This window comes from Alligator mississippiensis, chromosome 1 (genome assembly GCF_030867095.1).
Source record: "Alligator mississippiensis isolate rAllMis1 chromosome 1, rAllMis1, whole genome shotgun sequence".
NCBI classification, from domain to species: domain Eukaryota; kingdom Metazoa; phylum Chordata; order Crocodylia; family Alligatoridae; genus Alligator; species Alligator mississippiensis.
In genome coordinates, this window is record NC_081824.1 from 92,677,428 (window position 1) to 92,689,910 (window position 12,483).

The 12,483-nt window shown below is 41.1% G+C and overlaps 1 protein-coding gene across 1 annotated transcript in view; it reads left to right on the plus strand.

The window, feature by feature from the left end:
• CRYBG1 (crystallin beta-gamma domain containing 1) overlaps positions 1-12,483 on the plus strand; it is a 146,454-nt gene that overhangs the window by 39,844 nt on the left and 94,127 nt on the right. The window contains exon 2 of the mRNA XM_014605838.3: positions 8,027-8,177. Within this exon, the coding sequence (XP_014461324.2) occupies positions 8,027-8,177 (151 nt within the window). The remainder of the gene's footprint in view (positions 1-8,026; positions 8,178-12,483) is intronic.

Sequence of the window (12,483 nt, forward strand, 5' to 3'; positions counted from 1 at the left end):
AAAGCACAATTAACTCTTAAATGGAATGTGAAATATGAATGCAGACAACTCAGTGTCTTAAAATCAAAGTTTAACTTTATTAGTACAACAAGTATTATTTTAGCAGTTTCTGTATTCAAGGAGAGAAAAACATTCAGTACAATAATCTCACCCAATCCCAGATGTTACTTTGCTCAACAGAAAAGACAGCCACTCATTTTCTGGAAGCAAAGGGTATGTCGTGGCCTGGGATGGTCCAGACAGGTGTTAAAGGCTGAATTTATGATGATGCTGAGAACACCTAACTTTCTTGCTGCCTCCTTTTATGCTTTTCTTCAACTTCGCTCCTTCAATGACTCTTTGCTTTTGGATTGGTCTCTCTGTGGTCAGCATACTGTCCATCTTTTATCCTGTCAGCATATGCCTTTGTCTAACAGACCCATGATAAGCACACCTCTTAATTTGACCTTTTTCCGGTGTCTTTCTTTGGGCATTGTCCATTGGTCTCATTTATCACTTTTCATTAACATATCCAATCCTTTCATCCCTCTGATTCAGCTGGTTAGTGCCAAGTTCAGTTAATTTGAGCTGGTAAAAAGGCCATTGCTAAAATAACTTCTCACGGTGATAAAAGAAGAAAAGATGTAATATGATGAGCACTATGAGCTCTACAAAAACAACTCAAGGGTCAACTAATAAAAAATAAGTTAATAAGGCTATACAAAACTTAAGTAATGATTAAATAAGGTTAAATATAAACAATACTGTAATTCACCACTCTATAAGCAGGTGCAACTTTAAAGCATAAAATATGACAAGCTACCCTAACACCATTTATCTAAAGCTCATTGAAAAAGCTTTAGTTAAAGTATCCCTGCTGCCACTTTGAAGCGCGGGGATGCTGATACACGAGACGTGGAGGCTGCCTGGAGTGCTGTTATTAGAATGCTCCAGTAGACTCAATTAATCGAATTGGCTCTGATGTGCTATAAATACTGCTTCTGGCAGCAGTGTCATGATAGCCAATGTATTTAATGAGGTTTTCCTGTATGCAGATATAATACAAGAGGCTTTTTTCCCATGCTGATTGGGGGTGGGGAGGGGGAAACCACATCTTATATTTGAGTAAATATAGTATTTGTTTGTTCTTGATTTGGGAATATATTCATCTATAGACAGAGAAAGGTAAAGGAAGCAGCACTACTCTGTGGTGCTTAAGAAATATGGAGGTGAGGGGGGGCAATCAAAACAGATGTAGAGAAAAAACAGACATTAAAGAAACAAGCCTGTTTTTGTCATTGACTCTATATCCTTGGTCATTTCATCTCATTGTTTTACTTTATCCATCTGTAAAATTCACCTAACTAACAAGGGTAATTGAAGATTATTGTTCATATAGCGTATACATGGCAGTATTATTATTGTTGTTCTGATACCCAAGTTGAGTGTAGATTTGCACACTTGTAAATTTAAAGGTAGTGCAGTAAGTGTTAAGAGTACTTAAAAATAAGCTCTTGGTGTGAGTGTCAGCATTTGTAAAATACCTTCAACTGTTGAGATCTGATCCTGCTTGGACATTTTAGGTGCTACTATAATAAAGCATAAAACCAGAGGTGGTTACTTCACTCTGTATTGTGAAGTAAAAACTGATTTGAGATACCTCATCACTACTACTGCTAGACCTGAGCAGAGAAAATGAAATCAGGGGCTGGCATAAATGGACTGATTATCACAGACAGGACTTACCTATCACTGAGGGCATCTACGTGTGTAATTACCATGAGACAAACTCCAGCACAGTTTGTGCCGGAGTTTATTGCTCCTGGGCATGTTGTTTGCATGTGTGCCCAGGCCCACAACATGTTGAGCCAGGTCAGAGCAGCCCTGACCAGCAGGGGTTCCGCGGGGGTCAGCCTGCCAGCCCAGGGCTGCTCCAACCCGGCTCAACATACTGCCGAAGGGCTGGCTGGGGCACTAGCCAGCAGGCAGCCCCCACGCTGACATACCCTCATGCCCCAGCCAGCATCTACATGTGCATTGCAGTGCACTAAATAACAAGTACTAACAAGGTTACTTTACAAGTACTAACCTACAGCGGCATTTATTAGTTTAATGCAGCATAATAGAATTGCACGTGTAGACGGTGAGACTTTACCGCGGAGCTAGTTACACAACTCCTCAGTAAATGCCAGGTGTAGATGCACCCACTGGAACATATCTAGATAGATGTTGATGTGCCACCTTGTGGCCAAATTTAATAAATCTCTATGATCAGCAAAAACTGTGAGAGCATAGAGATACACAAAGTATTGTAATAACCTCTGGGATAAGAAGACTTTGGATTTCTTTATTTTCATTTAAACAGAAGGAATGCTGGGGATCCTGAAAGATAGCAGCGGGCAGGATTTACTAAGTGGACCTTAAACTTAGGGATAAAAGGGAAGTCTTCACTATCTCAAATATTCTGGCAGATAATGGAGTATTAGAAGATAGAACTCCTTTGAAACTATATTTAAAAAAATGCATTAATATCCTGAAGAGAGATATGCCAAGCGTTTTTCTGCACTTGCACAGAAAATAAGCACTAAGAACTAGAGATATTACTAAAGGCTGTCTGCTATGATAATGGGGCATAAAATGAATCCTTATGAGGTAACTTTCCTATTAAGAGTATCAGTATATATTGGTAATTTATGTAGCTGAGAGAGATGAAGAAAAAAAGGTGGAATGATAGAGAATTATCTGTAGTTCCAGGAAGCTAAAATCCTACAATGAGGATAGTGACAAAATTCCTTAGTTCAGGGTACAAGGAAATGAAAAAGTAAAGACCATATATTAAGTTGGTCTAATAAAAGGTATCATTTTGGAACCAACAGTTCTAGTTTTTTGTATGTCTTTTTGTCTCAGACCAACACAGCTACCAAGTACACCCCTAAGACCAAATATTTTACAAGACTCAAAAAAGCAAGTTTAAAAGATCTTCAACCTTCTCTAACTACCAACTGTGACAAATTTATTTAGCTGTATAGTGGCTCGGAAGTTATCCTGGATTTTTTTCTCAGAGGAACTGAGAAATGAGATAAGGACCTTGAAACGAGATAAGAAAAGTAGTTTGTGCAGTCAGTGAAATATCACAGTTCAGAACTGTTTGGGAGTCAGAAAAGTTACACGGGTGTTAGATTTCAAGAAACCTAGATCTCTTCATCCCCCAGAACTTTCTAAGAACCAGCAGAAGTATTCACAGTTACTGCCAATGTGGGAGAACACTAGATAATCTTAGAAACAACATAATTAGTATGCAGCATAATTATTGTTCTTCTGAAATAAAAGAAAGCAAGGAGTTTGAGGTAGTACTTAGATTTCATGAGAGCCTGGCAAAATATAAACAAACACACCAAGGAGTTAAAAAAGTTTAATGATAAATGTTAATGTTGAAGTTTGGCCATTAGATGGCAGAGTTTGGTATGGAGTGTCCGTACTTATCTGTGACTAATTGTTTGTTGTATTTTGGGTAATGCCAGGAATCACAGCAACCTGAATTCTGAGTTTGTTGTTTGGTTTTCCTTAAACTGGTAACTACAGCAGACACGTGCCATTTACACCATAAAATAAGTAGGTCTGCAACTCAATAATTTATCCTTTCAGAGTAGCTCCAGCGCATCTTCTAAATTATAGCTACACTCACCCCTGTGAGGGATGAGGGGAGTGCCCACGTACACATGTATAATAGATATAAACACATAAAATGCAACTTATCACTTCTTAACAGATTTGAACACAGCTAAAATGATAATAGTCCCTCAGAGTAAGAGAACTGATGCAGTCCTGACCTAGGAGACAGAAGTAGAAATACTAGAAGGCAGGCACTAGAGGCAGAAACTCTGTATGGACTGCTACAAAGACTCAAGGACATGGTCCATGGAAGAGATGGCAAGAAAAATAACTAGCGATAATATATTTTTGTGTGGAAAAATTCAATCCCAAACAGATGATATCCGAAAACCCCAAAGTATTGAGTATATAATAACAAGTGTAATGAGAACAGCTCAATGTGCAATAATACGAATTATTTTAAGCCAGTACATCTTCATTACAGCCAGTACTTACTTTAATAGTAAAAGTGTCAATAACGTGTCTCACTCATTGATAGGCTTCTGTGGGGTGGGAGGACTAGGAGGTGGTAGGGAGCTTTTCCCTATCACCCCGTGGCTGGAAAGTATGTCTTTGTGGGAGTTTTGTAGAGCTCCAGCTCAGTAGTTGTAGCATGCCAAAAATAACATCTGCCAGAGTCCTCAGTGAATTTTCATCACAAACACTTTGGTGATCAAATCAGGTAATTAATATTAATATTTAACAATTCTTACCAATCACTTAGAGAAACCTGAATGCTACTATCTGAAAAAAAATCCTTTATTCCTGTTTGATTTCAGACCATTTACAGGACAGCCTGAAGACTCTCCTAATAAACAGCTGACAGTAGGTGGATGTGAGCTGTAAATTGATAAAATCCACAGCTGTAAAATTACAGTGGTTGCCAGCCTTATACATGACTTGCACCCCAGAGAGATCCCCACAACTCCGGTTATGCTACACTCTGAGTTCTTCATGCTACACTCTGAGATTTTTCCATAGTGTATCAAGGGATAGTGGCAAATTCTCTTCCATTGATGAGCTGATGTTAGGACGGGGTGGGCAATATACGGTTAACAGGCCAAATCCGGTTTGCCAGGCACTCTCATCCAGCCCATGGTGCCCCCCAGCGAATTGCATCCTGCCCAGCCCTTCTGCCCATGAGGTTGGGAACGAGGCACCCATGTGTACAACCCTGCAACACACCCTATTGGGCCTCACTCCCACCCCCTTGAGCGGAAGGGCTCTGCCCAGCCAGCAGCATCCAGGTGTGATTCCTGCTGCAGCTGGAACCTGCTTGCTCCTGGCAGCAGGTGAGGGGGTTGGAGTTGCAGCAGGGTAGAAGCGGGAGCACAGCATAGAGCCTGCACCCAGAGGGGCAGCAGGAGCGCAGAGCTCAGCTGGGCAGGGTGTGGGTATAGATGTGAGAGTGGGGGGTGTAGGGATCCCGCACACATACCCCTCCATGGTGTGCAGCCCCCACTGCTGGCAGCAGCAGCAGGCAGGGAGGTCAGGGTGCTTGTGCCCAGTGCGGGTGCCCAATGGGGCATGGCTTCGGCCAGCGCTGTGCAGGTTGGGGGGAGCACAACCTGCCTGGCTGCCTCTATTGCTGGAGGTCCATGCCATGAACCTGAAGCTCCAGCACTCACAGTATGGGAAGCCCCTCACTGGAGCCTGCTGCCTCCCCCATACCCTGCTGCACAGGTCCCCACACTTCGCCGGGAGTGGAAGGAGCCCCGCTCCCTGCTTCCCCATGGAGTCCAGTGTGAGGCTTCTCTGCTGCGAGTGCGGAGCTGCAGGCATACGGCACAGAGCTTCTGTAATAGAGGCTGCCAGCAGCTGGGGCTGTACACCATGGGGGGAGTGTGTGGGGACCGCCACACTTCCCACCCTCCCTCACAACCCACAAAGCCACAACTCCCATCAACATATCTATATACCCCCACATACCCTATGCCCCCCCTACACAGCCACACCCTCTCACAACCCTCCCCATACCCCACCATATGCACACACACCTCCCACACCCCACCATACACACAACGTAAAAGCGTGACACTTTATTTTTGAGTTATTATGCAATCCCTTCTATATACAGTACACAATCACAAGTCATGACAAATATTTTTTGTAATAAAATTTAAATATATTATAGCAGGTGTTTGACTTCTAGTGTATGATTTCATTTTTTTCTGGTTCTAAGATGGAACCCCCCTCCCGAATGAGTATTGAGAGGGGAGGCAGGAAGGGCAAAGGACTTCCAGTGGCAAAGGTCAGGGATTAGGGGGCAGGACTTCTGGTCCTAATGTGGCAACCAGGGGGTGAGGCAACAGTCAGGGAACGGGGCTATCTGTGAGGCCCCGAACAGCTCGCCAAAGTTCAGGTTATTTCCACCTGAAATAATTGTCTGCCCCTGTGTTAGGAGCTGTTACCTTCCAAAATCTTTCATGCCATTTTGCCCTTGCTCCAGCTACATAGCTGTAAGATTTATTTACTATTTATTTTGATTAATTATATAAAAAGATGTCACCCTTAGCATAACTGGTTTAACTACTTTATTCAAACATATAATAGCAAATCTAAGCCTCTTGTGAATATCTAATTTCCTATTTCACTTGATTAAATATCCCCATTTTTGCACACAGTTAAATAAGACAATATTTGAGCCTTGCAGAATGTCTGTTGGGGATATCATAACTTTCTAATATGTTGCAAATCCTAGTTTTTCTCTGAGACTTTTGGGGCTTTGATAGACCAAGGCAGAAGTTAAAGTGCTTGGAGAATGCCCTGAGCTATAACAAGAGAACTGTACCTCTTGAGTGCCTCTGGCAATCTCAACTGTGACTTTATAGTTTGGGAGGAGAGACCATCTCTCATGTAATTTAGTAATAGATCATTTAGGGGTTTAAAGTTAAAACTAGCATACAGAAACTTAGAATTCAGGTCTTGAATGTTTAGCAGTGAGTAATCTTGATGTGAAGTTCCACCACTGCATTTTTTTAAGTAGCTTAAAGGTGCACCATAACAAATGTCTGATTTTGACATGAAGACAGCATTGGAAAGAAACACAGTTGCTTTATGAAATGCTGAAAAATGACTTCTTAGTTATATTTGCCTAGCCTTAACAGCAGCCTCAGGCCAAAGCAGAATTTAAATCAGTCATATCCAACCTTTTGCAGGCATGCCAAAGTTAAGTCCTGTCCCCCTTCCTGAGTGCCTCTCTCATCCTTGCCCCCAGGAGGCATATCCAGTAGAGATTTGCCCTGGAATGGAGGGGGAGGTGGGGCTTGAGCCTCCAACCATGTGGAATAGATGAAGGGCAGGACACTGCTGTGAGAAGAGGTTTCAGGTGTTACCTCTGAGAGCCAAGTTAAACCTCCCTTGGTCCTGCAACTGCTACAGTTTTTTATGGCAAGTGAGTATCTAAAGTCCTGAATCTGGCAATGGCCAGGGAAAGGTTAATCTAGCTTTTTGTGGTGACACTTGACACCTCTTCTTGCAGCAGTGATCTGCCCCTGCTCCACATACCCAGAGGCTCTAGTCCTTCTGCCTCCATTCTGGTGCCTCCTTTTATTGAACACTGGGAGCTCACACACTACACATACCAGCTACCCATGACACTTGTAGCCTACGTACTAGGGGTTGGTGACCCCTGATTTAAATTATGAACGATGGCCTCACGCTGCCTATGTCAGTGATACTCACCTGGGGTGCACCCTTGAGATCCCTTCAGGGGTTCTGTGGGATGCTACGCAATGTTAGCATTGTTAGGTTGCAAAGATGATTCACAAGATAAACCCAAAGTGATTTCAAATAAGAATCCATAGTATTAAAAAAAATGTTGACCTGTTGTGGTTTTTCTGAGTTTTTTGCAATGGACAAATTGCTGTACTATTTTTCCATGGTCAAAAAATGAGTGAAAACTGAGAGCTGGCATTTTCCTAAGGGTGCCTTGAATCTAAGGTGGGGTGCCTTGATTCTGAAAAGGTTGAGAACCACTGGATTATGCTAGGGTCAGCAAACCTTCCCACTCTCTTGAAGACATTGGGGCACTTGTTCCATTATCATGGTAGGATTAATTGGACATTCAGCTGCGTGCCATCATATAAGAACTACATGCAGTTTTGGATATTTTGTTACCAGAAACAAGCTGATAAATTAGAAATGTGAAGAGAAGCCAGAAAAGACAATTAGGGTGCTGAAAGAATAGTTTTTGAGGAAACCTGAGAAGTTAAATAGCTTGGTTTAAAAAGATGCAGAAAATTTAAGTTTCTGAGGGATGTAACTGTTAGCAAGGGAGAAAAAACACTTAGTTATACCTCCTTTCTACAACCTTGGATTATAGCAGATGACTGTTCATCTCAGCTATCAGTTCATTGTCATTTATCAGTGACACAAGGTTTTTCTTTTCTTTCAGGTACTTTGACATACCAGACAGAAACTGTGCTGCTCAAGAAAATCAGTTACCTTCAGTATCGTATCCAGGATCATATCCAAATTCCCAGTTTTCTCAAACTCTCCCAGCAATTTCACTATCTGTTGCCTCAATACCAGAAATCCTCAAAAAGGTAAGGGCAAATCAAAAACATTCTCACAGAAGAGGTTGCCAGTTTTGAAAAAAATATGTAACATTTAATGAAATCTTAAAGTACTTTAAGAAAAAGTACTGTTTTTTCATATTATTGTAAAAGACTTATGAACCCTTCAAATTTAGCAAATGAACATTATAAACTGAAACAATCTAGAAAGATAAATAATGAATACTATTGCAATTGTGTGTCAGCAGTGTGAAATTGCTTAAGGCAATCTTCCACAGAGATACGCAGACCATATGTCTGTTTTTCCATTTTAGATTTTATTTCCATAAAATATGTATAAGTCAGTAAATAATGTTGATACAGTCAACTGACATACTCTTCTATACTTATTTTAATTACTAGTATGCAGTGTTTCCTGTATAAAGTTTTCCAAAGAGGGAGAGTTGTCAGCAGAATTGTTTTTTCATTTTCTCCAGTAGTGTTACTCATCTGTTTGACATAGGTATTGTTCTATGCCAGCAAGCTCAGGGAAAAAATACTAATTATTTCTGTACTGACTGTGAGAACTGTGTGACAGCTACGGTTGAGTAATATCTTTCCTGCCATAATTTATATTAAAAGCATTTTGCTCAATGATCAAACTAACTTTCCCATAAGCAGAAATAAACAATGGGTGGGTGACTGAAGAAAAAATATTCAAGATAGAGGGCTAGTATTTACTGTCTGAATGTATTAGATTGTAGGACTAGAAGAGACCACTGAAGTAATCTAGTCTGACTTCTCTTGTAACCCAAACCAGTAAACATCTCCAAATAATTTCTATAGGAGATCTGTAACTTCTGTTTAAGCCAAAGCCTTTTAAAAAGACATTGAGTCTTAGCTTTGAAGATTCAAACTACTTCTGAAGGGCAGTTTTAATACATAACTAATATTTGCATTCCAATTAAAACCTGAGGTCAGCTACCCATTAAGTAGCTCTTCCACTTCTTTCTTTCCTATTATTGTTGGCAAAACCAAAGACTGAATGTATCAAAAACAAGCAATAGTTTGCTGCTTGCTTCTTCCTGAACTTTAAGGTAAACATACATACTCTTAATATACAATTCAACACTGTCACAAATCAACCCCAAAAGAAAGAATGATTTTGGGGTTCAATGTGTCTCATGCAGAGATTTTGGTCTTATTCTTGATTTAGCAAACCTCATGTTTGGTCTCTTTCAAAAGCTAATAAATATATTCATTTGTATCACCTTTGCTGAATTATGTTATACTATATGAATGCATCTCTGCTATATACATGTCTTAAGAACTGTGGTATGCAGGCTGGATGAATAGAGGGAAGGCAAAACTATTAGGTATCACTGGCCTATTGTGTTACAAGGTCAAGAGCATTTACCCATCCCAGACACATGGCAGAAAGGGTTCTTGTTAAGTTGGGCATCCAAAATACAGAGATTATCAATCTGCCAGTAAGGAGAAACATCTGCCTCACAATAACAAGTATATTTTGAGAAGCTGGGCCATAAACTTGGGAAATTTCAGATTCTAGGGAGGAGCGAAGTTTCTGGAGGATTCTCAGACTCCTCAGCAAATAGAACAATACTGGTGGGGGGCTGGCTTGAAAGTACTTAGGAGCTCTCTGTTAGGTAGTGGGGGGGTCTTTGGATTTTCTTACACCTTCAGGTAAATCTAGGTCCCCAGTTAGAGACCAGGTAGGGTCAGCAGATAGGCTGATCTCTGGAAATACTGATAAGACTTGATGAAGGACTGTGGCATAGCCAGATGAAGAGAGTAAGAAATTGTATCTGTTATTTTTCATTCTGTCTCCAAACAATATGGTCAATTTTTCTTGTACAATTCTTTTTTACTACATAAATTGTTTTACCAATTGCCTGTGATAAAGCATGATATCAGAGCAGGTGATATTCCAGCATGCCTCTTTTATGGAGAGAGGGGACACATACATTTTTCATGACCCAAGGGGAAAGCAGCTGGAGCTGGCAAAGATTTCCCTGCTGAAGCTGTGGAGTCTAACATAAGGGGCAGTGGAGCTGAGCCTTGCTGGGTCCAGAGTCATCCCACAGACAAACCTTAGCTCAGGGGTGGGCAATTATTTCAGCTGGTAGGCCACTTAACAAGTTTTGGTGAGCTGTCGAGGGCTGCAAATGTAAAATGTTTTAGAAAATATTTTAACAAATTCTAGATAAAAAATAAATCTTATACTAAAAATCAAATATCTATAACATATTTTAATTTTATTTCAGAAAATAATTTTGTCCTGATTTGCATAATAGCTCACAATAAAATCTTACTTTTGTATATTGTGGGGGGGAATGTGTGTGTGAGGCAGTGGCGGGGATGTATGCGGGCATGCAGGAGGGTGTGGGTATGTGTGTGTGTGGTGGTGGGGGATGCCCACATGCTAGGTCCCAGGAACTGGCCCGAGGTGGGGGGAGAGGGAGCAGGGGGCACATGAGCAGAGCTCATCCAGTCAGTACAGTGCAGGTATAAGTGCAAGTGTGGTCCGTGCCCCCCGCATTCGGCCTGTGGCTGCCCTCGTGGCACTCCACAAAAGGCCAAGCCCTGCCAGGTCCTGCTACGGGCAGCTTGCGTCACGCGTCTGCCCACACCTGCCCTGCACCCACTGATGGCACTGTTCCAGCTCTGGCCTTGGTTCTGGCCAGCATGTACAGCTTCCTGACAGAGCTGCTCTGATGCTGCTTCGGCTGCCTGGGTACTGCTCAGCTCCCCCTGCCTCCAGTGGCTCCTCCTTCTCTTTTCCCTCCCCCCCTGCTGTCCTTCCTGATTAAGCTACAGCTTCTCTACAAATATTTCAGTTCCAACACGTCTGTCATAATAATTAAAGCATAACTTTGGCTATGTATAATGATTTCAACTCCTTCCTGTTTATTCTAAGAATCTTCATTGCTCTCCACTGAACAAGTTAGAAAGAATCCAGTGTAGACCATTTAAAATGACTTGCAAGGAAAGGTTGAAAGAACTGGTATTATTTAATCTGGGAGATTTGATAACAGTCTTCATATTGCAGCACGAGAACATACGTTGCATACTAGGAAGAACTTTCTCATTATGAGGATAGTTAAGCATTGGAATAGGCTACCTAGAGGGTGTGGAATCTCCATCCTTAGATGTTTTTAAGAGTAGCTTAGATAAACACTACTTTAGCGTGGTTTAGACAGGGATGAGCTTGCCTTGAGCAAGTAGTTGGAATGGGTGACCTCTTGAGGTCTCTTTTAGCTCTGCTTTGCTGTAATTCTATGATTCTTTCTACTCCTGGTATTTGTATATAGATAGGTCAGATGTTTGGCATTTATTTGTTGTTTTATTCCATGCTGTGGACATGTGTGGATGAAAATGTTAGTTGTACATGAAAAAGCAAGGTGTAAATATCTGAAAATTACTAAGCAAGAAGTGACGTTTTTTAATATCTTTTTTTGGACCAAATGAATGGGTGAGAGAGATGTTAGGGTTTGAGCACAGAGTGACCTTCTTCAGGTCTGGGGCTTGCTGCTTTTCCTAGACTTGAAGAAGGGTACTTTGTGCCCAACAATTTGTCTAACATTTCTCCCACCTATATTGTTGATCCAATAAAAGATACCACCAAAAAAGCCTTGCTTCTTGATATTTCCAGAACCATGATGGCTACAGCAACACTCCAAGTCTATTAAGAACTACTAGGCTTTTATAACAGGCTTCTGTAACAGTCTAGTAGATACTTATTAATTCCTTTGGGTAAGTACATTAATTGCGAAAAGCTATTTTGCATGCTTCATTAACGGGTATGCCAGTCGACCCGGCAGAATTGAAACCGGCAGTCCCACTGTTCGCGCCTCTCAAGTAACCAGCATATTTGGTTATCCAGCACCTCCATTCTCCAAGGGTGCCAGATAACAGACCTTTTGCTGTAGTTCAATTGCACTAGCATGATTGCATCTTTAATTTCTGCATAGACCCACCTTTAAGATTCCTTGAGCTCATCGTGCAATAACCTATGTTATATGAAATTTACTATTTTAACTTTGAACAATGAATATCGATAGGAACCACATATTTATTATGAATGAACTAAGCTGGGAAACAATTCCATGAATGTTTGACTCATTCTTTTCATTCCCAATGAAAAGTAAATCACTTGAGATCCATGTCACAGATATGATTATGTACTTTTCAGTCAAACTTTAACAAGGACTAAGTGGTTTCGAAGCCTGGTTCCAGAGGACCCTAGATTATGAAAAATCACATAATCTTAAAATACAAAATGTGCACAGATGGTCTTTACAAGAGGAGAGGGGGTATTAATCAAGTTAGCTAAACT